The sequence below is a fragment of the Dermacentor silvarum genome, chromosome 8, assembly GCF_013339745.2.
Source record: "Dermacentor silvarum isolate Dsil-2018 chromosome 8, BIME_Dsil_1.4, whole genome shotgun sequence".
NCBI lineage: Eukaryota > Metazoa > Arthropoda > Arachnida > Ixodida > Ixodidae > Dermacentor > Dermacentor silvarum.
The window spans coordinates 18,983,194-19,007,700 of NC_051161.1; the positions used below are offsets into that span (position 1 = coordinate 18,983,194).

Here is a 24,507-nt window from a genome sequence, read left to right on the forward strand (position 1 = left end):
GACGATGCGCTCATATGTTGCTGTTCCTTGCCATATAAAAACAAAGATTTATTATAGTGATCATTTTTCTTTATCATAAGACTGATGACGATGATCATCTTTATATTTATGGAAGAAAAGTGGGAAGGTGGCCCTCTTTAGGACAAGACATCTCAATATCTCAATTACCCAACTCAGGCAAGAAGAAAAACTAGGAAAGTAAGCAGAAAGTACCCACAAGCGCGCAAGTAGAGTATCACTCGGACGCTTTCACCGAAATCGCGGTCCATTACTCAGGACAGCTACTCACCAGGCAGGAGGGGGGCAATCAATCAATCAATCAATCAATCAATCAATCAATCAATCAATCAATCAATCAATCAATCAATCAATCAATCAATCAATCAATCTTTATTTTCCTTTTTCTCCTTCATCACAATCATCATCCTCTTCACCAGAACCACGGTCATTATCATGTTCAGCATCAACAGCAACACCAACGACGCTGACGGCAACAAGAAAAGCGTGAAAAGCGCGAGAAGCAAATTAAGGGCAATATTTAAAATGAATGACATAAACATCAACAAATTAACGCGGGTCTGCGGAGGAAAAAAAAAAAAACAGCATGCCGTGTTGAAAAGGACGAAAACGTGAACGATCAATTTCCACTTAATTCGTGTGGTCGCCACTGAGCGAGCTTGTAATTTCACCCCGTCTGAGTGATGCGACGTGCCGGGAATAACGCCGAAGCACCGGTGCTGCACGTTTATTCACATTACTGCAAGTGGGTGCACTATATATTTCCGACATCGATCGCCGATCGAAAAAAACAAACGAATACTTGACTGGGACCGCTCAGCACGAGCGTTTGAAACTTTCCCTCGCTGAAGAGTGCGTATACCTTTTGCGTTAACTCGCTTCAGCCTGCAAGTCGATACTGCATAGCGAGTCCTCGCGAATCAGGCGCGCCAGCCCAACAGAAGCCTGAGCTCGCGCCCTCCCCGCTGAAACGGAAACTTTCCTGAAAGCCTCGCGTTCCTTTAGAGCGGCATTGTTTTGAAGTCGGTTAAAACCTATCGAGCAAGAAGCGGTAACTGCCCCGGTGCCTGGAACGCCGTAATTAAATTAAATGAAGCGCCGGTCGACGTTCGGCAGCTTGTGGACGGTCGTTCGGCAGTTTAATCTCTCTCTCTCTATCGCGTTCTCCTTGCCGGAAAATTAACAAAGAATGCCCAACGCGGCGGGAAAGGAATGGGGCTGGAATTTCCGTAATTAGAGGCCGCTTTTCACCACCGACACACACGTCCCGGCATCTCTGAGGCTGCACGCGACTATATAGAGGCTGGAAAGAGATGAACATTCTTCGCGAGACCAAGCCGAATTTGGCTTCGATTAAGGGCTGGAACCGATATTATAGGCTCGCAGAAATATCCGGGATTCGCGATACCGCACCTGTATGTTGCCGTAGTGGAGCTGCGAGCTGCTCCTTAGCTTGTTTTCTTTCTTGAAAAAAAAAAAATAAAAAAATAAAAAACGGAACGTTGATGAGTTACGCTATAGCGCTGCGGGAATTTCACCCAGGCGTAACGTCTGGTAACGTGCAAGGCGTGCTGGGATAGTGCAGAAAATATAGGTATTTCGCCAGAAAATATGAGGCGCTGAAATTGCGGAGCTTTTCAGCACGCCTACGAGCGAGGTAGTGTTGGGTTCTTGAAAGTATATAAGAATGGCTGTACTGCATGGTGAAAAATAGTGCGTCTTCAAGGGCTATAACTTCTTACTGAACTTGAGGTTGTGCTAGAGAATCTCTGAGCAGTAGAAAAATAAAAGCTGAGTGACATCGTGCACAAAAAAAAGAAGAAAAAAGCTGCCATAAGTTGTTATTGGGCATAGACATTCAAAGAATTTTTTTTAAATGCTACTAAGTATAATTCCTAAATGACCTATTTTGGTAGATGACTGCAGCCAATTAAGCACTGCAGACTTCTTCAGCCTGATTGAATATCAATCAATAAATCAGCGTTTATTTTCCCTTTTATACAAAGGAAAGGAGCAGCCACATAAATGCTGGTGCATTGAGCAGCTTGACGGGGTAGCTGTGCCCCCTGATGTGGCAGCAACGGCAGGAAAACAACATTCGGCGCAAATTGTTTTGAGTGGTTATTTAAACAATAATACGCATGAAACCTACAAAATTACATAAAAAGGCAAAAAAACACTGTTAGTATGGAAAGAGAACACTAAACAATTAACACTAAACTGGAAACACAGAAGCTGGAAACGCAGTAGAAAAAAAATGAATAAGCATATAGCATACATATATGACTAAATATAAGCGGAGCACCACGACAATGCCGACGGCGATAATTCCCTTGGAGTGTCCATATAATTTCTACTGCAATAATGCGTTCAATGCAGAATCAAGACAGCCAGTAGAAACACACGCAGAAGGCTGGTAAACATTTGTCCTGATGGTTTTCTAGGAAACAGTCACAAGCGTCCTCATTGATAAACCTGTTCATCCTGTCAATTTTTCTGCAAAGCGTCATTTAAAACCGACTTTTACTTTTGAACCAAGCATGCCATTAACACGATCGCCGTCGCCCAAAAACTTGCTCAATTCCATGTATTCTCCGAGTTACTTAGTATAGGTTTGCCCACAAGCTTCATAGGGTTCTTTGACTGTCGTGTTTTCCTCCGGTACTTGACATCAGCAATATTTATAACAGGAGAGAAGAAATATTGTGTCCGTGTTTTTGGTGTTGATCGGCACAACAGCGGCTGTGGTCATTGTGAGCGGCAAAATGAGAAATGGTAAACTATAAGCTCTATTCGTAGGCACTATAGGCTTTTTCTAATTGCAAATAGGTTGGCCTAGTAATAAAGCTTCGTATGCCAGAAATTAAGAAAAAAATTAAACCGATACCGCCTTGAAGTTCTTGCACTTAAGGACGTCACAGGTTTTGGCAAAAACTGCAGTGACTAGTCGCGATTGTTTATCAAGAAAGAAAGAATTGCTTCTCGTTCAAAAGCTGTCGAAGGCTGATACCGGGCAAATGTTGTGAACTTTTCCTGCACAAAAGGTACTCAAACAGCTGAAAATACACTGTAAGATACGTGACGACATCATGACGTCATGGATGCCATCGTTATGGAGCAAAATCCGCAAATGAAATTTCGACCTTCAGTTTCTCTACTAACAGTTGAACTTTTTTTTTCGCCGAAGATATGCGGGTAGAGCTTTGAAAGAGTAATCCACAAACGGCAGAGTGATTGGTGAGCGTTCCATTGGCCGCACAGGAGCGCTCAGAACTCCTCCAAAAGGCCTCTCACATACACTGACGCCATATACTTGGTTCTGCGGTGAAGCTGGTGCGAGTGAGAACGAGAATATATTTAGTGTATTTTGGGAGGCTCGTATTTACCTACTGGAAAGCGCCATTAATGTTTTATTTTAGTTTATTAATGTGTTGAACTGGAAGAGTTGGAATTGCAATAAATATTAGCTAACCAGCACAGACATTCACATTCACACGATGGCAAACCGCACGCACAGTCAAATCACAAGAAGCCAGCAAACAAGGACAGCACATGGAAAATTATCTGTAGTTCTTAATTCAATAGCTCAGTGGGTAAGAGCATCGCACGCGTAATTCGAAGACGTTGGTTCGTATCCCACCTGCGGCCAGTTTATTTTAATCCATTTTTATTTCCATTTATTCATCGTTTATTTCATTCAATTAAGAACTGCAGATAATTTCCTCTATGCTGTCCTTGGTGACATTGTTTCTTGGCTGCTTGTGATATGAGTAATAACAATCGGGCCCCTCAGTTTCCTTTGTTCTTTTTCACACACACGCACACGCACACACGCACACACATACTCACATATACATATGCACACACATATGCACACACATATGCACACACATATGCAAACACATATACACACACATATATACACACATACATACATACATACATACATACATACATACATACATACATACATACATACATACATACATACATACATACATACATACATACATACATACATACATACATACATACATACACACATACATGAGTTCCAAGAAAGTGCTCTGTCTGTGTTTTTGGTCCTCATGCGAATGTGAATTTCTCGGCCGGTTAGGTAACATGGAACCATTGTAGTGTTTCGCTAAACGGGTCCGTCAATGTTTGTCGCGCCAGATAAGTTTCTATGTTCCCTAACTTTCTCGCTACTCCAAAAAGCCTCTGGTCGGCTTTGAGCCGTAGTTCCTAGATATCAATAGCCTATGCTCTGTGACTGCGACGTCATCTATGGAGGCGGACACGCTCACTGAATACCAGGCTTTAGAAAAAGGCTGCGTCCGCCGTTCGAACATATCGGCTGTCGGCCTCTCCGCATCACGTAACAACTCTAAGTGCGCAAGCCATATGTTATCTAGGAAGCGTTGGTTCGATACAGCGTATAATATATGCTCAATGCTGAAAAAGAATTCGCGAGTATTTTGGGATCCTCACAATGGGTTCCTCACCTTACTATTCCTCAAGATGGATTCTTGAACACACTGTGGCCTGTCTGTTACCAAAAAAAAAGCAAAAAATCTCGGTGCTCGAATGACCCATTGAGCAAAATGCAGCTCCACTAACGTGAAGTCTGGGGATGTGTGAAGCATGCAGTGATGCACCGCTAATGGGCTCATACTGCCTTAAACAATGGCTCATAACCCCGTAAACGCGGCCGCCCCATTACGACGACAGAATAGAAGTCAAATTATACACCGGAATGATGAGCGGCAACGCAGCCAGCTGTGGAAGACGGCGACGAACGCGGGAGCAGTGGCACGAACGCGTGCCGAGCGCGAGCATGAGCTGCTTGCTTACCGCGACTACGACGACGATTACGACAGGAGACGCCGACAGACCGGGCGCATAAGGTGCTTCGCACCTGAAAAAAAAAGCCCAGTAGCCCCTTCCCTGTCAAGGAGATGGAGTAAGCGAAGCTTGTCGTGTGTTTCTGCGGTGTTCCTCCGAACGAATTGCACTGACGAGTACCATGTTGTGCTCGAATCACAAACGGTCACACGCACTGAAGCTGGCTTCGATGTTCCGGTTGCGAAACTCGCGTTAAAACATGGCCGTCGAACCGGGGAAGTTGGCGCTAGCGTTGCCGAGGCGTGCACCACCGTTGTCGGGTTCCTGGAGGGCTAGACGACGCTGGCGTTTGGCCTCAACATCGCACTCCCGCAACTCGGGGTCCGCGGCTCTTCGCTGACGTTTCGCCTGGGCTTCGGAAGCCCTCACGCTAGAATCGGCACGTCGACGACGAGCCCTTTTCCGAGCGCGTTCATTCTGGATGGATTTGCATAAAATTTCTTCAAAATGAAATCTGTCCATTACGTAAGACAATGGATGGCTCATACCCCCGTAAAGGCGGCCTTCCCATTAGGACGACAGCTGAGAGAAGTGAAATTCTACGCTGGAATGATTAGCGACAACGCAGCCAGCTGTGGAAGAAGACGACGACGACGAACGCGGGAGCAGTGGCACGAGCTCGTGTCGAGCACCTGTGCAGCTCTGAGAGCAGCGGATTTTTTTAGCATTACATACAAGCTTCGCTTGAAAAATGCTTTTATATGCATGTTCTGCGAATATCGCGCGCGTAACGATTATATGCGTGTCAGCAGCTGAATTCCAGCCAGGCTTTAACATCCCTGTCGCACCCATATTGTTCGAAAGCTCTCGAGACGGGGGGCGGAACTTCACCTTCGACTACTTTATGGTGTCCCACACGACGCGGCCAGTACTCAGCACCGCTCATGCGCTTAGCGACTTCGTTTCGTTTGACGAATGCGGTACATTACTAGCTTCTTGGTACAAACACATGCGCACGCGAGAATGGTCTTAAACTTGCCACAACTGCGCCGAGAGTCGTGGACTTCTTTATGTCGGAGGGACGTAATAAGCAAAGCATATTACAAACAAAGAAGAACCGGAGGAGCAAGTAAGAACGTCTTTTGAAGTACGAAATATCTTTATGTGGCACTGGTTATACCCGAACTGCCCACAGCAGCGGAGGTTCGAGATGAGAAATGACCATGCGCGGCAATATCGAAGACGCCATGGGCAAGGAAGGAGGAATCCAATTTCGACGCGAAGAGGCTTTTGCTGCCGAACTCGACTGATTTCCTTGCTCTCTTGCAGTACATTGCTTTCTCCTCCTTTAGAAGGCGCACAAAAGTAATCTTCCGCGAATTGATGTTCTTTAATCTTCTTGTGAGTGAGATTACGGCAGCAGCCGTGGGGACGAACCATCTTGAGAATCGTATAGTGGGTAGAGAAAGTGCAAGCACAAAAAAAAAAGAAAACAAATTTAATGAAAAATGATGTGATTCATATTCCGAAAGGTGGAAAGCGGTGTAAAACAAAGTTTCTATCGACTCAACATAGCTAATGCCACAGATTTAGTGCGTCGACGAAATCTGAAATAAAGTTTAGTATAGGCGCAATGATTTTATTAAATACGTAAGGAAATGTTATTTTGCCGTTGAATGCACTAAAAGCAATCGGGTGACTAATTTGAAGGCTAAATAAGACATATTATTGCGGCATAACAAATGTGCGATGAGAGCTTGCTTCAAAGGGGATAGTAAAAGATCTACAAGTATAAAGATTGAGTGAATATCTCTCTTTATTTTGACATTGGCATGACCTTTTGACATTAGCCACAAAGGGAAACTCACAGGTCTCAACCATCTCACACATTTTGTGACGCAGGGAATTAACCAGAGTACTGGCTGCGCAAACAGACACCCGTGGCATATTTCCATTCTGTAGTAGGAATTCTGCTTTTAGTTCATTTAGTTTGACACATGAGTGCGCTCTAAAGCAGGGATGCTCCCACCGTTCAGATGAAGGGGCAAATTGTGCAAGTTGGCACGCATATAGTCTCGCACACAAGCGGCGCTTTGTGCAAATCGTGGTTTTTCATATTGAATCAAATGCGAATCGAATAGTGCCAGAATCGAATGGAATCAAATACCGAATAGTCCTCGAATACTTTTCGAATAATGAATAGCCGTTTTCAAAATTAATATAAAAAGATTCTCACGTACTAGTATATTTAACGTGAGCACGTTTCTATCATGACACAACACGTTATGAAGCGTTGTTGATTAAAAGCACTAAATGAAGCATTAGAGATACAAGCAGTTCCATCGAATGCACAGAACTCTCCAGGTTGTGTGAATGATAGTTGAGTAGCCGGTAATGTACATATTGCTCCCTAAGCGGCTTAGCCTGCTCCACTACGTAAGATCTCATGTTTTTTATGTTTGGAACTATGTATTATGTCCGCGGGGATTAAATTCGCCGTACGTTTTCACCAATGTTATGCTTGATTGGGCACAGCTAACGTTTTAAATATCGAAGACTTTTTAAAATATTAGTATTTACGAATAGTGACAGTTTAGTTCGAAGACAGAATAGAATAGGATGCTATTAGATTCGTTATTTGAAAGTTTCGAATATTCGCACACACCTAAAGAAGGTCCGGCAGAACCAATCTCCCGATGACTTTCGATGCTAATGCGATCAGCATTGAAGTAATGCAGAGACAAACCGTATATTGCTGAAGACACCTTTATTTACAATCTACAATGGGGCCGGTATGGTAGCCTGATAATGTTAATCGCATCAATACACGCATGTGACGCAGCTCTACCACAGAACACACCATGTGCACCTTCGGCCGCCACACAGAAAACATCACTGAACACGCCTCCCAACCACAGCCAGTTTTCTCCCACTAGCACTGTAGGATTAGGGCTCAGCATATGTGACTTCGAATGAACTATGGCGTGACTGCATATGCACCTATTTCAGGCGTAAAAACTTGTATTCATTGTCAGCTAGAAGAGTGGGCGTTCTCACCTTTATCCGTCAGATATGTATAATTGTGGTGTGCGCTCGAAAGCAAGTCGATGGCGGTTAGAAAGAAAGCTTCCAAGGATTTCTCTATCTTCACGAGCAGCGCGCTAAAGCGAAGAGTTGCTGTGCTCAGAAACCTATGTGACGCGGATTCGACTTGGCCCAGCACCGTATAAACTTAAAAAGAATTTGTTTAGTTGAACGTCAGCAAAAGTTGTTAGACTCGGACACACGGACCGGAAAGTTGGCGAAGTATCCTAAGAATTCTAATCGCACCCGCCGCGGTGGCTTGGCGGCTATGGTGTTGCGCTGCAAGGTCGCGGGATCAAATCCCGGCCATGGTGGCCGCAGTTCGATGAGGGCGAAATGCAAAAGCACCCGTGTCCCGTGCAGTGGGGGGCACGTTAAAGATCCCCCCCCCCCCCCCCCCCCCCCGGTGGTAAAAATTAATCCGGAATCCCCCACTACAGGTGTGCCTCATAATCAAATCGTGGTTTTAGGCCCGCAAACCCCAGAATTCAACACTGTTTAAGCGTTCTAATGCATTATACTTCATGTTGAAAGTTGCGCACGAGAAGGGCACCAGGACGAATGACACAGTGCTCATGTCACGTGGTCTCATTTTCATGCTCGCCTGAAGTTTCAGGCAAGCATTTTTTAATACTGTAGTTTCAGGATGAGCGCCACCGTTTGTCGTAAGCACATACTTCAGCGCAAAACAAGCACTTCATAGCGGCGTGCTTCAGGAATACGCCCCCTGCTTGTCGTGACGTAATCGTTCACGGGATCAAGGCCCCACACGAAAGCACAGGCACTCTCAAGTTGTCTCGATCGCAAGCTCACCTGCATGGATGTGATTTCACGTGCGCCTGAAGCGCAAGCGGGACGGAATTTAACGGAAGCACACTTTGCATTCCTTTATTCTAGTGTGCTGGGGAACCACAAGATCGGTCAAGCCTCGAGAGCGCAGACATCGATACATCGAACAGAAATTGTCGCTCGTCGCTACTGGCTGTGAAATGGGCGAGAAAATGAACGTCTCCCGTAGCACTGCGCACAAGGTTACAGGGAGAGGCAGACAGCATTTTGGCTGCAAGGTAAGATATAAATGCTTACTTCAATGACTCGTTACCAACCATCTTCTATCAAGTTTGAATTTGGTAGCAGAAAATGACCCGCAATGCTTGTAAGATGTTAGACCCGACCTGCTGGCTGATTTTCTATGACACGGACGCACGTGTGGTTTAATTAATTTTTTTTCGTCTGCGTGCCGTCTGCGCGTCGTCTGCGCGTCGTCCGCACTGTAGAAAGCTAATCAAAAGGCTTCAGATGCGCCCTCTTAAACCAGCGCAGCGAAATTATTGTACTTGCATCTTTGCATCATCGGGAGGCGAATTGGTATTTCGCAAGAGCGGCACGGGGGAGGGGGCAGCGGGCAGCGTGTGCGGTCGCGCGCGACGCGAATGCGTTAAACGTGCAGAGCACAGTATAGGAAATCGCCAAGCACCACGAACGAAAGCAAAAAAAAAAAAGAAAAAAAAGACAAAGGGACGACAGCCAGCAGCAGTGTGGCTCGTTCTATGCGGCGTGCAACACGAAAGCCCAAGAGCCGCAACAGCGCACCAACAAACCGGAATGTCGCGCTCTCGACATCGATGCTTCCTTTCTTGCTGCCTTTGACTTGGCTTTCTTTTTTGTCGTCTGTAACCGTCGCGAGAGTTGCGCACGACGCCACGCGAGTGAACAAACGATGCAAGGCGCGGAAACCACTGAGGCGCCTCTGATGAACGAGCCGCTCTTTCGACGTTATGTGCCGCCGGGTGAGAGAGACCCCTTTTGAGGATCGTTGAAGCAGAAATTTTCTGCAGAAACGCCTTTGATAAACAGCTCACTTAAGGGCGTGTGGGTCGCCGCACGCCTCTTCGTTTCTTTTTTCTTTTTTCGTGTCTTTCTTTCTTTCTCTGTTTAATATCTTTTTCTTTATCCGTGTCTCCAGTGGCCCATATTTATGGCGAAAGATAGAAGAATGCGTTTTGTGATCTGTCGCTGTAACGCAGTAAGAAGAATAAAATAAGGCACGCGTAAATAGTATCCACGGGGAATGACATATACTCCGTCAAAATCTAGGTCATGCTCGAGTACCGAAATATTTTTTTGCGTGGCGTCAGAATTTCCCCACTATCTCTTGCTTTGGTCACCGACATTGCGTTCCGCGCGAGCTATCGTTTGTCATTATTGGCGCTGGAGTTGGGCTTCTTAACACTGAAAGACGACTTCGCTAACGACCTGTGGTGGTAAAAAATTGCGGGCTTTTCGAGCAAAAAATGAACAGAGTGCAAACTTCGCGCGTTGCAGCCCACAATGAAGAAGAAGAAAAAAAAAATTCTTGCAGGGCTATATGCTGCATAGGCGTTGAGAAATTTCAGAATTTTGTGTCAGCTCTTCATTCTTGATTCAGAGTTAGATAGATGAAACTTTTTCGCGGCGAACGTCAACGTGAGAAACTCATGGTTGTATGCCGGAAGTATGTCTTGGCGATGTTCGGTAAAATTGGAAGCCGGAATGAACATGGCGTCAAAAGAAAGTGCATTAGAATTTACTGAATACCACAAATACCTATTTCTGACTAGCTCCACGCTGCTGCAGACAGCGTACGAGTGCAAAAAGTGCATGGATGCCATTCTTGTTGGAAGCGCCCTGTAGAACTGTCGCCATTGATACCACGCATTTGCACGGCTATAAGATGCGTAGTCTAGTAACTGCTAGTTGAAATGCGAGACTGAAAAAAAAACACGTTTATGTGTGCAGAAGCCTATTTCAGTCAAATTATTTGGCCCTCGTGAAGAACTTCAGCGTACAGGCTAAACTTGTTATCCAGACACTTCCTGCGACGTCATAGCTGCGGATTTCGTTCAAGTGTTCCGTTAGCTACGAAAAGATAGCGTAAGGTTACCAAATGATATCTGTTCAGTGCTAGAAAGAAAATGAAAGGCGTCGAAAAAATAATAATTGAAAACGAAAGAAGTCAATACAAATTTCCATGGTGTCTACCTTGGCATATGGAGACACTGTCCCCCGTTTGCACTAGAAGTCACGTGCATAAATGGTCTTCTTTATGAGAGGCTGTGAGTTGCTCGGCCACTCAAATACGGCATCATACAACAGCAGTCTGTGACACCGCTTTCTCAGATGGCGGACCTTTAAACTGAGTAATAGAATTATGCGAACGATCGTGCTAAAGTGACCCCCTGTCAGAGTGTCGAGTACATGATTTCACTGTCTGTGACACTTTTACATTGTGCGGTTATTTTTATAGGTTCCCTGTGAGTTCTTCTTGTGGAGTTGAGCAAAAAAAAAAAAAAAAAAGCACATATTTCAAACCGAGTGAGCACACTGGATCAACTGCATGAACGTATCCGAGGTGTCCTCGAGAACAATTCATTGCAGTTCTCTCTGCAGTTCGTGAAAGCTCTACGTAAACGCGGGCGAGTAACTTGTCGACAACGGTAATGCCTGTGTAATCATAGGGCCGACACAAGAATTTCCCGCCTTTGTTGATCAACATAAAGTTGAATCTACCGAAATTATAAGACATTTAAAATTAACAAGAACTTGCGGGACGCCCTTCGGTCTACTGTATTACAATACATTATAGTAAGAAAGGTCGCTTCACTTTTGCAAACCGGCTCTGGAATAGCAGCCTCCCTGTGGCTTTGATTCGCTGGCATCTGTCCATCGTCTTTTGTGACTTGATTTCATTAAATTTCATTTATTGCACATTAAGGAACCGAGGGCATTACATAAAGGGTGTATACATCGAAATTAAGCCAAAGTATGAAAAAGAGAGTGGGAGCGAAGACAACTAGCACGATAGTCGAACACACAATAAATTACAATCAGCAGTATGAAGACAACGTTACGGCTACAATTTGAGGTTACAGAAGCTCAACAATGTCAGAAAAAATACACAAATAGGAGCACGTGCTTTTTCGACGCCACCTAGATAGCACACTGCTTTATGACGTCACGCTACTATGTCCGAAACTTCTATTTCCAAACCAGGCGTGATGAAAGTAGTGCCGTCAAAATCACCGCTGGTTACTCGGGAGCATCCCCATTAGATTACATGGCAGTCGGGCCTGGTAGCATGACGTCATGGATCGGAGTGCACGCCCTGTACTGTCTAGGTGGCGTTGGCTTTGTTCGGTGTCTACGCGTATTTTGAGAAAGCAGATGGCTGGTTAACTTTTCGCGAAACTTTAATCCGAGAATGAAGCTAAATTACCTGGAAGTGCGTTCCACAGAGTTCCACTTCTACTCACTGCTCAGACTACAGTGCCATGCACTCTGTTGCGGACAGTACGATTTTTTGTTTGCGTTGTGTGGCAGCCATTTAAATTGAAGCCCTCTCATAGCTACAAACATCGCCACTGCAATAATTGCTGTACAACATATTTTTTGTTGCGCGATAAGATGCATGCCGCGGCTTTGCGCATGCAACATTTTTTTTTCATTATTTCAGTACGCTATCTAGTTTGTTTTTTCTTCGAAAGCTCGCAGATATTTCATATTGCTGCTCACGACGGCCTTCGTGAGATGTTCCACATACCATTCTTGCAACGAGCGTTCGACTAAAGGTTCGGTTTTTTTGTTCCAGAAGGTGAATCAGAAATGACACCCGTGTACCCGTGATGTGAATGGCGGTCCCTGTCGCTTAATGAACGACATTTTAAAATCTTTTGTTGATAACTATAATCAGAAGAAACCTACTCGTCGAGCAAGTTTCGCTATTGTTCTTACAAAAAAGTATAAAAAAAAAAGGCAGCGCTAAAGTTTTGAAGCCCCGTTGATCGTTCAGGTGATCAAAATTGTTCCAGTAGCCTTGACTGCGGCGTCCCACATTGCCTAAACGTAGCATTGAATCACAGAGAATTCATTCGCTCAATCAGATCTGGCGAAATTGTTCTATCGCTATCCTAACCTCAAAGATATTTGCTATTCTTCATTAACTTCAACCTCGACGGAGTGGCTGGGCAACCCTAGCCTCAACGACGCTATAAAGGCTAATGTTAACGTATATTCAATATTGTGTGTAATTTCGTACCAATACATCAACTCATAAGAGAATGTTATCGAAGAGCCGGTGGTACCAACACTGTCTGTAATAAGGCCGCAGAGCCATGCAGGGATGAACTTCATCAAGTAAGTTAGGAAGAGAGCACAAGACAGTAACAGAAATCAAACTTAGCAAAAAAAAAAAAAGTACAGAAACCAGCAACGACCATTCTCAGTGTAAGCGATTGGCCAAACACTTTTAGAAAGCTATTCGGTTTATTGAGAGAATGAAGCACTGCAAAGCGTGTACTTGTAGCGAGTATGTTTAGGTAGCCTTTAACTAGTATAATGGTATAACGTCCCCCCCAAGTCGGTAGCACGAACGCACGCGGCCTTTGCACAAGCGGTGAAAGTCTGACTGCAAGTGACCACCGACCACCGAATAACAACCACCGACCGCCCGAAAATTGGACGAAAGAACCAAAGAAAGCTATTCGCTTTAATAACACCGCGCAAGTCAACGAGCTGTGCAGGATAAGCAGACCTACTTAGAGAGATTCAATTAGCTGCCATGCTAAAATTGATAAACAGACAATGATACTATATGCGTTGGCTTATGGACGATAAGTTCTCTAACCCACTATTTCAATTCTTACATGAGCAGTACCTCCGTCGTTTCATTTGTGTGACCATATATGCCCCAGGGCGAGCTACCTGAATTAAAATGAAAGCATTTGCGCAATAGAGCACGCCATTACGCAGAATGACTGCGACTCGAGAAACATAACATGAGCTTGAAAGTGCAATTGCACACCAGTGTACACTAAATGTTTTCAACGCTAAAAGTTTAAGAGAACGCAAATGAAAAGAGCGTTAAAAAAAAGGCATTGTGCACAGATTTTCGAGAGTAGCAGATATGAACATTTTCAGAGGCATTGTTTCTGCTTCAGATGACATTGTTGGGCCCTCAAGTAATGCCCCGCCAAGCAAGAAATAACAAAAGTGGTTGTAATACATCGATCGATCAAAGAATTGTCGACGTAGGAGAGGTGTCTATCAGCCGATTCGCGGAAAGGGTTGTGCGCTGATTGCCACGGGATTTGGGTCAATGGAGGCGGTTGGAAGAGGGCTTTGCCCTACATTAAACCTAATGAGGCTTTGATGAAGCTCTGTGATATTTCCACGTGGTTGTGTCATTAGTAACAGTAGGGTGGATACCAGCAGAACTACGTGGAAGCCGAATCATTTCAGGGATATAGCGCGTCCAACCCATGATGACAGGGCGGCTTCCATCGGTACCGCAGGTGGGTGCTCATACTGCACCATTTGATCTCATGTTTTGTCCCTTGATATCTACACTTTTGCTCCTGGTGGTGCGCGTGTGTCTTGCACAAGAGTACAGACAAAATGCGGCTGCGCAATGAATACAACTCTAACGTGACTGGTGAATGTCTGCGGTGTTGTTTTCTGCGCGCAACTAACACACACACAAAAAAGAACACCCTGCATTAAATAATAATAATAAAAAGTGCTAGTTGTGTGTCCGCGAGCAGTTCCTCTACACCGCTTGCCGTACACGGATGAAAACCAAAAAGAAAAAATGAAAGGATAAGGAAAGATGACTCTCAATAAATAAAATCACCAGCATTTCATTACTACCCTACAACGGGTTACTCGAACAAGAAAACTACCCCCTAAAAACTACATAGAAGATTTGAAGTCCGTGTTGTTCGCTAATATTGTCCAGATCTATACAGCCGATTAATTGGATAAGATAGCCAATTAAAAAGGAGTGGCTGTCGCAAACATATACGACTACAAAGAACTGCCCTACTTGTTTTCATCATCTCAATAAAAAAATTGTGACTAAAACAGTAAGTACAGTCGAACCCGGATATATCGAATCCACATGTAACGAATTATTGTGTATAACTAACAGCAGTAAAATCCCGTTTAAAATGTTTGTATTAAATTTTTATTTTATATATAGAATTACCAATATATCGAATTTTGTTTGTGATCCCCCTTAGATTCAGTATATACGGGTTCGACTGTAATAGGAAATTTAATTACGAGTACTTGTACAGCCGAATATATAGCCACACTAACACACATGCGCCTCCTAATCTCACCCATAGAGGAGCGCCGCTCCCGCGATGCCTCCGCCGCACTGGGCCGTCACGTAGAGCAGGGCGCGCAGCGGGCTCACTTTGCGCGTCGCGAACGCCGCGAGCGTCACGGCCGGGTTCATGTGGGCGCCGGAGACGCGCGCGTAGCACTGCACCACCGCCGCCGCCGCGGCTCCAGTCGCGAGCGAGATGGCCAGCACCGAGGGCTCGGCGTATCCGGGCCACGACACGTGCGCGCCGCACACGAGGAACACGTAGAAGAACGTGGCCAGGCACTCGCCCACCACGGCGCGCCACAGGTCAAGCGTCCGGATCTCGGCGCGAAGCGAGCAGCGCCCGCCGCCGCGTTGGCGTCCTCGGTGGCGACCGCCGGCTGGGGACGGCGAGTCCAGCCGGTCCAGCATCTGCAGAAGCAGGGACTCCAGGCTGGCGGCGGTCAGCATGGCTGGGTCCACCTCCTCTCTCTCTCCTCCCTCTGCCCGTGTTCGTCGCGGCCTTTGTGCTGACTGACCAGTCTCTGCGGGCAGGAAAAAAGAATGAACGACTTGGTATGAGAGGAAGTCTTCCCGCGTTATTGTCAGTCCACTGGTAGCTGGCGCGTGGTTAGGAACACATGTGGGTCGAAAGCTGAGTGGTGGGCTATAGTTTGGAACAGCCTAAAACGACGTGCTGATGGGATAGTTTGTTCATACTTGCAGGTATACAAACTCACACCTTAGACGGGACAAAAGAAGGCGGACATGGACGCTTTTCCTGCGTCCGCCTTTTCCTGTCCTGTCGAAGGTTTGCGCTTGTTATACATGCAAGCACGAATAGCGTAGACGACAAGTGATACGAATGGGAGAGATTTGCTGTATTCTTTTATTGCGATAGCAATTATATGGACACTCCAAGCGGATTTCTGCCGTCGGCGTCGTCGTCACTGTCGCCGTGAGGTTCCGTATAGAGTTCAACGGCGATGAAATTGTCGCCGCGCGCCGTATGCGGTACTTGCGAGGGAAAGCGCGCGAGGGACGCGCGATTTTATGGGGAGCGAACGCATGGCGGAGAGCAAACGCGACATCTTCCGTCGCGCGAAAGGTTGTGGGGGGAAAGGAGCGAGGGAGAGGAGGCGAAGTTTAGCTGCGGCACCAAATGCTATTTATATAAAAACGTTGCGAGGCGAGAAGGTGGTAAAGACTTCCGACGCTGCTCGACGAGTGTCCCGTTCTGATCTCGTAGAAAACCTCCGAGCCGCCCCCAGAGGCTCCGGCAACAGTCACCAACGCCGCGCGCGTTTGGTACGAACGCGGGCAAAACGCCGACGGCGTCGACAACAGTTCTGCGCGTTGCTGGTGCTGCTGCAGGCCCAAGTTTATAACAGCTGATAAAACTACTATCCTTACTCCGCATAGCTGTCTACTAATATGCTATAGCAATTGATGCTTCGCCTTTCGGGTAAAACTGCGACATTTTTTCTGTGTCCTGCTCGTTTTCCCTGTCCTCTATAGTATTCCTGCAGTCGTCTGCCCCATTTTGGATACTCGGTCTTTATCGTCACCTATAGACATCACCCTGTTTCCGTCTATCTGACCGGCTGCTCTGTCCTCATTGCCCTAAAAAGGTTTTCTGCGGAAGGGCACGCGTAGCCTTAGTCTACTAAGTAGTTCGTTATGAGAAACGAAGGTTGGCGCTATCTTCTGCAGCCCTTGAGGGAGCACGGCTCAGCGCCTCGTAGTCTTATAGTCACCGCTCGACTCGATTGTCCTCTCCCTTTCCCCCATCTTTTCCGAGGTGGAGGAATACTGCTCCCTACTATCCAAAGACCATATCTCATATTGGTAGTTTACTGTTCCTGCGTATGCAGCGAATGCGAGTCATCTGCATTTGTACGTGCTGTAGAAGTGAAAACGGGGCTAGTTGCTATATGTTGTACATGTTACAAGAACACTGCAAACTACACGACACAGGGAAAGAACTACAGGACGAGCGCTGGCTCATAACTGAAGGTTTACTTTAAAAAAAATGAATCGAATCTTTCTTTTCTTTTTCATTGTTGTTGTTTCTTCTTATTCTTTTGCATTGTAACGAGATGACGCTTTGCTTGTTTCCACCTTTCTTGACATTCTTTTTTGTGTTTCACATGTTATTAGGTTTTTAAACCTTTTATGTACATCCCACTCCTGCCTAGGGCCTGTAAAACAGGCTTGCAGTACAAAATAAATAAAATAAAGAATCTCCCGGCGTTGGTGACTGTTGCCGGAGCCTCTGATATAAATAGGCACTTGGTGCCGCAGCTAAACGTCCCCTCCCTTCCCTCCCCCCCCCCCCCCCCCCCCCCACGGCCTTTCGTGCGTCAGAAGAAGGCGCGTTTGCTCTACATATATGGTGATTGTAAAGGAGGAAAGAGACGCCTACTTCTGCAGCCCTTAAGGGAGCACGGCACAGAACGCGCGTTTGTTCTCCGCCGTGCGTTCATTCCCCGTGAAAGCGCGCGTCCCTCGCGCCCTTTCACTCGCACATACAGCGTTCGGCGGCGAGCGGCGATTTGGCGCTGAGCCGTGCTCCCTCAAGGGCTGCAGAAGATAGCGCCAACCTTTCCCTTTCCCTCAAGAACCACTTATCATCATCGAGCGGCAATGATTTCATCTCCATTGACGTCATACGGAACCTCACGGCGACGGCGACGGCAACGGCGACGCCGACGGCAGAAATCTGCTTTGGAGTGTCCATATAATTGCTATCGCAATAAAAATCTCCCGGACAAGAAAGATCTCTGAAAAGGCACTCAGGGCTGTTAGGTTAAGAAATGACCAACCTGACGCCTGTTAGGAAAGGCTGATAGAAAACACATTTCACAAGTCGCTCCCCGCAATATGCCGTAAAGTGGGTCGGCACGCTTTTATTTAATTTCACTTCATGATTGTGCCGTCTGGTACACAACCTGCGAAGTAAAGAAAAAAAAAAAGAGATCAAGGAAGTGATACAGATGGCACATCGCCGCGTAGGCAGTAATTACACAGTTACGTTCTGGCAGGGAACGTTGGTGTTTGTATAGCCCCAGATGGTCTTTGTCCATACTATGCCTCCCCTTGTATGATTATGCTTATCAGTAAAAAAATAAAAAAACAAACATGAAAAGCAGGAAATTTTGAAGAACGTGAAGAGGCATATTCCGAGAAAAAGAAACAAAAATTAGTAAACTGCGGATTTTGAATGAGTTAGTCTTGATGCATTCGGAGTAAATACGTAGAAGCAAGCAAATTCTAGTAAACAAATCGACGCAGGCAGTAAACAACCTACATTTCACGCTGACAGAAGATGGCCAACATTCTGTGCAGCTTTGCTGCTGTTCGAGAGAGCTGTCAAGACACAAGCGTAGAAAAGCGAACCGCAGCTGTGAATAAACAAGATAAGTGAGTTAGGACGCGGGACGAGAAACAGGGCAAAAGGATTTCAAAACACTCAGAAGGACGTGATAACCATCGAGGATGTCCGGTTTCAAGTCAGCGGCACGTACTAAGGCAAACACGACAGCGAAGCTGTTGAGACTCTGGAGTGCAGTGGAGCTCTGAACACAGCTAGGTGGTGGTGGTTGTATCTTCAGGCGGGTTTAGCTTTGCGATTTAGGCCTGAAATTGCTCCGCCTGAGCGTCTTGTTTATTATTATGAAAGTGCGTAGACAAACATCTAGTTCCTTCCCTGTACAGTACCGGATTGGCACACAAATCGCAACTTATTTGTATAGCAACGCCTCCAGCATTTACCCTTTCATTCGGCAAAATTAGAACTAGGAGCAGAACAGCGGGAAAAAAAGCCTTAGATGAACCGAAGGTTTCTGTAGCGAGGTGTGACAAGCAGGATTTCGTAACGGAATGTGTGGCTTGGTTGGTTTGTCTGACAAATTGTGTGACACCGGCTAATATTTGTGTTATTATGTATCGAAAAGATATGTATATACTTTATCTACGAAGCCTTGAGTAGTCACTCGCATATTTCACAGAAAGCTGACTCAGCACGGAAGTACTAAAATCTACACGGTTTTATAGTGCCGCTAGCACTTAAAAGGGACATACATTCCATAAAATAAGTGGACTTAGACGCAGCAACAATAATCCCACTACTGTACATAACCACACGTAAACTGATTTGTGAAAGACACGGTTTTCATAATATTAGCAACGATTTTATTTTCTTGTGTTCCATATCTTCTCCGGTAACTTACTACCCACAGTATTCCGCTACTGCTTCACTCGGGGTTGTGTTTTTAATACCTGACATTGGCCGGCCGCGTTCCTGTTGGGGCCGAAAAAGAGAACAGCTGTGCGTGTGATTTTTGACGTACATTGCCGAAACCCCAGGTGGTAAAAATTGATCGATATCTGTTAAGGCATATCCGAGAGCGCATTGTGGAGCTTTGGCGTGCAAATTTCACGGAACAAATAATCTCATGTTGCGTCTTCAAAGCTCCAGCATTTCAGATGCCACTGAATGAGGCATTGATTAGCCAGATTACTTCTGCGGCGAGACTCAAGGTGGAGGAAATTTTGGGTCAGAAAAAGTTGGTGCAGATAGAGATGATACGGACTCCTTAGAAAACAAGTGCCTTTGCATACTGCATGCTGCTTTTAGGTGGACGCTAACTTTCTATTCTGGCGAATAGAAAAAAAAAAAGATATCAACCGCGTGCGCTTACCTCTGACTCGCTACATCCTCGATCCGACGCGTTTCCTGTTGCGAACTTTCACACCGATCGCATCGGAGCAGCTCCCCTCCGCCCGGCCGTTCAAGTCAGCTACGGGCGTTGGCGGCGGCGGCGACGGTGGTGGTGCCGGGGTGCTGCTGCTCACGCCTTCGACCGGGCGGAGCGCGCGTGTCTGGCGTCGGGGCGGTCGACATTCGGCGCTGCGGGAGCGCGGTACGGCACCGACGGTGCCGGAGTCGACGAGTACGCGGCGCGCCTGGTGCGTTCTGTGCTCTCGCTGCCGATCGCTGGCACGCGAGGGAGAAGGGGAAGTCGGGAGAGGAGGAAGAAAGGAGCATCACGTGTTCTGACGTCACTTCGGGAGTTTGGAGAGGGGCTGTGGGGAGTTTCCCCGGCCCGTTCCCTTTTAGAAGGTGGTTCCCTTTTGTGTTTTGAAACCTCCTTTCCTTCTTGGCGCTACTTCGACAAAGAAACGAGTGGAAGGTCGTGCGTCTCGCGAGTCTCTCCGAGTCGTCCCTTAACAGTGAGAGCAAGGTTGTAGGATTTGTGGATTCGGTTTGTTTGGATTGCGGCCGCGTTTCAACGAGTAACAAGGTAACAACGCGTGAGCTGTGATTATTAGAGCTTGGCTCGAAGCCTTAAAAACACGTGTTTATGGTTATTTTCAACCACTGTTGCAATGCAGGTTTTTGGTATGGCATCTTGGAGTATTATTGTAGCGCATACTGACGGCGACTACGCAAGAAGGCACATGAAAGACACAGAAACGGCGCTGTTTGTTGTTATCTTCCGTACGCGCTGCAGTATTTTCACGGTTTAGCTACAAATCGTTGTGCTTTTCTGTAGTTTGTATTCCTAATGGGGTGCGATCAGGTGGGGTACACCCAACGGTGGTATCTTCCGGAAATATTGGAAACAACTTGCCACCGGCTACGTAATTTTGGGTGAAGTTAATAACAGACATCCAGCATGTTTATGTTGCATGTTAGCAACATAAATCTGATAAATTTCGAAGCTAATGCCTCTGAAATCTCGCACCTGAAATAAAAGTCATTTCACTCACTCACTGCTCACGCAGTAGCAATCGCGCTCTCCTTCCGACTTAAATTTGGCTTCTCCACATAAAGGGTGTCTGAGAGGCGAAGACAGCTTTACATGTACCCATAAAATGAAATATACGCAAAAGGGAGAACGACAAAAACGAGAAGAAAAAAATAATAATAAACTAATGCTTTGCAGAGATGATGACCGATATTGCGCACAATATTTTTACCAAGAAACGCAGTGGTGGCAAGAAATGGAACGCACGTTCCACTTAATGTGTTAGGAATAAATCGTCTTTACCTAAGACATTAAAATTTATAGCAAGGGGCCATGAAAAAAAAAAAAAAAATAAAACCAAGAAAGCGCCGGAAATTTGTGAGAAAATGTAATGTTCTCACTGCCAACACTGTGATTTCCCATGGCATGCACGTGTCGACGCCCTTTCCTGAATACTGTTGAGACACATAAGCACACAATACCACACTGACAGGCGCAAGCCCGTGCTCCCTTTCTACACATTACTTGAAACAAAATTGCCGAGCAAAGAGTAAAATACGAATCGCACTTGACTACTAAGAGCCACACACAAGCACCGTAGCCAGCGTGTCTCATAAAGGTTTCATAAAGGCTCACTTAGCTGAAAGCCCGAGCAAAAGCAAGAGAACAGAAAGAGTTCCCCATAGAATAGCGAGACACGCCTCGAATTTCGGGTTGGGTGTGAGTAATGCACTTTGTCCTTTTCTTGTCGCTGCGAAGCAGGCAAGTTATACCGGTAAGGAAAGGACTCCGCGCAAAATTGTTAGAAAACTAAAAAAAAATAATGGAGGGATACGAGGAATTTATTACGAGACAAAAGCGAACAAAACGCCCGCGATTTTGTACTCGTCCCACATCCTAGAGGGAGCGGCAGTCGCTTAGCAGCGTAGTTGTTTCTGTGAATATCCTTTCTCTTTCCTTTTTTGGTTCCCTTAAGAAGCGTACACCGCGGTCTTGTTTTTTACTTCCGAGCCCGAGCACGTAGGACGTGTATTTTCTCACAGACGGACGGTGTAATACGTGACCGGAAGTTTCAATGGTGCTATCGGAGAATCAGAAGAAGCAAAAGGCCAACCCGTTTCTGGCTTGATAGTAGCGTGGTATTAAGTTTTCTTTTTTTCTTTGCTCGACTGATGGAGTGACTGGATGCATCCGGGGCCTCTAGGGAAATCCTTCCTCCCCATTTCCCCCCCATTTTAGGTAGATATACTCTAGAAGAAAGAAAAAAAATTCGTTGGAGTCTTTCGCACCCACACAAAGTACCGAGAATGGAATGCTTGGAATGGAGAGGAAATTAAGAATACAGGAACGCGAGCAGAACAACAGAGCAAGAAAGAAGAAATATAACTAACGCTAAGCAGCAGGGTTCCACTGGAAAGTTATTAACACGAAAGTGTTTTATGCCGGGGTCCACCAAGACTTCACTGACGTATTTCCGTCACGGAAATACGTCACACGAACATACACGAACATAATACAAAGAAAGAAACCAGAAGAAAAAGTTCCACAAACATGCAAAATTTGGAAATCGAACCCACGACCTCTCGGTCCGCGACGATAGATCGCCGAGCGTTTAACCCATTGCGCCACAAACGCATTTGCAGAGAGCTACACAGACGCGCCTTATATATCTAACACTCCTCCGTGTACCCGCGCTCTTGCTCGGGGCGGTGCCGCCGCCTACGAGCAGAAAAGAGAAGTACTGCATTATGACACTAACGCGCACCGACAGTGAACGCTTCGGTGGTCTCAGCACTACGACGCCTCGATGCCAGCATTCGAAGGGACGCTGGCATCAAGAAGCACTACCAACGCCACCTAGGTGGCGTTCACCGTACTCAGCACAGCGGAGCGTGGCCTCCGCAATTAGCTCTGAAAATGTTTCTGAAGTTGATCGCGGAGGCTGCAATTACGACGCGCTGTACGCGCTGATTTGACTCGGTGACGATTCAGTTACGTGCTTTGTCTTGCGCGTTGTATTAGTGTGTCAGTTACGTGCTTCGTCTTTCGCGTTGTGCTAGCGTGTGCAGCGTAGTGCAGCTTCCATATGCATGACGGTTGCTCATGGTCATCGACGTTGGTAGTCGTGATGGAGGAGACGTGCCACCAGGCGTCAGCGTGGGTGCATCAACACCTAAGGGCGCTTTAGCCACAAAACACCAATAGACATTATATATCAATGTGCAATAAACATTACACTACTTCTGTGAAGACACGTTTCACTTTCGTGTTCTATACCGATTCCTATATAAGAGGGATCAACCAAAATTTTTTTTCTTTCTGGTTATTCCCCGAAGGAGTCTTCTTGGCCGAGTAAGGTTAAGGTTGTAAGCGCATTGCAGTGTTAATTTTGTCCTTCAATGCAAAAAGCGACGTTTTGTTAAGAACCTAACTGGAACGCCAATGCATTTCTCCGCAAAGTTCGGGAATGAGTATCTCGAAACTGGTGTCATCCCGAGAATTCGTTCTAAGTGGATCTGCCTTGCGAACACCACGGCTACAATTTGTAAATTGCAATATGGGCCATCAGGTAATTAGTTAAAAACTTAATTAGTGAATTACTGTTAATTATTCCATTACGCATTTGAATTTTTTGTGCAAATAATGTCCGCATCTTCGAGTAGACCAGCTCATGAACTAGAATGGTGCTATCTGCCACAGGCAACCTTTAGGAATTTTTGAAAGTGTTCGCTGAAATACCCTGTGTATATATATATATATATATATATATATATATATATATATATATATATATATATATATATATATATATATATATATAGGAAAATCAGAAGCACAACTTCGCGGTTATTTTAGGTTTATTATTTTCCCAACAGTTTCGGTCGGTGGACCGACCTTTTTCAAGGGTCGGTCCCTTGAAGGTTCCCTTGAAAAAGGTCGGTCCACCGACCGAAACTGTTGGGAAAATAATAAACGTAAAATAACCGCGAAGTTGTGCTTCTGATTTTCCTAAATACGCTTGGCCCATTGAAAAATCCAGTTACTACTACTACTACTATATATAGACAAGAGTAAAAAAAACGCTTTCCTTTCTGCTCGTTTAATGACTCGTTAATTTATTATTTCTTAAACTCTATTTTAAATATTTTAGTTCAAGTCATTGTAAAGATAATTCGGACTTGCCTAAATCTATTTTGTTTCTGAACTACCTATAACTTTGTAATATGTTGCTCCGAACCTTCTTTTTGTTTTGCTGGAGTAAATAAGACCGAGAGCATAAAATTCATATACACTTTTGCGAAAACATTTGCGGTAATCAGAAACGCGCTAAAGACTGCACCTAATAGAAAAAGTATGGCGCGTAAGTGCGTGAGAACATGATATAATATTAGGCTACGAAAATTTTAATTTAGCACCGACAAATAGCTTAGAGAGCAAAAATCCCGAGCGCCGTATTGCGCTGATTTCTCATTTTACTGGAAGAGACTCCAATACAGGCTAAAAAAGAAAGTCGAGGAGGGAGGGGTGCAGACATATTGATCGGGCTTTCATTTGCTGCTTGCCACTATAAAAGAAAATCAAGAGGGAACGACTGCGACTATTCATTGGTAAACAACTTATTAAAAAAATTGTTCTCTGCGAAATTGTTCTGATCGCAGAAAGTATTCGATACTGCGACGT

The 24,507-nt window shown here is 45.5% G+C and overlaps 1 protein-coding gene across 1 annotated transcript in view; it reads right to left on the reverse strand.

Moving 5' to 3' along the window:
• Window positions 1-20,165, reverse strand: part of LOC119460742 (lens fiber major intrinsic protein-like) — a 58,450-nt gene extending 38,285 nt beyond the window's left edge. Inside the window, exons 1-2 of the mRNA XM_037721815.2 lie at window positions 19,777-20,165; window positions 15,105-15,618 (exon numbers count right to left, since the gene is read on the reverse strand). Of these exons, the coding sequence (XP_037577743.1) occupies window positions 15,105-15,544 (440 nt within the window). The 5' untranslated portion in view covers window positions 15,545-15,618; window positions 19,777-20,165. The remainder of the gene's footprint in view (window positions 1-15,104; window positions 15,619-19,776) is intronic.
• Window positions 20,166-24,507: the final 4,342 nt, after the last annotated feature.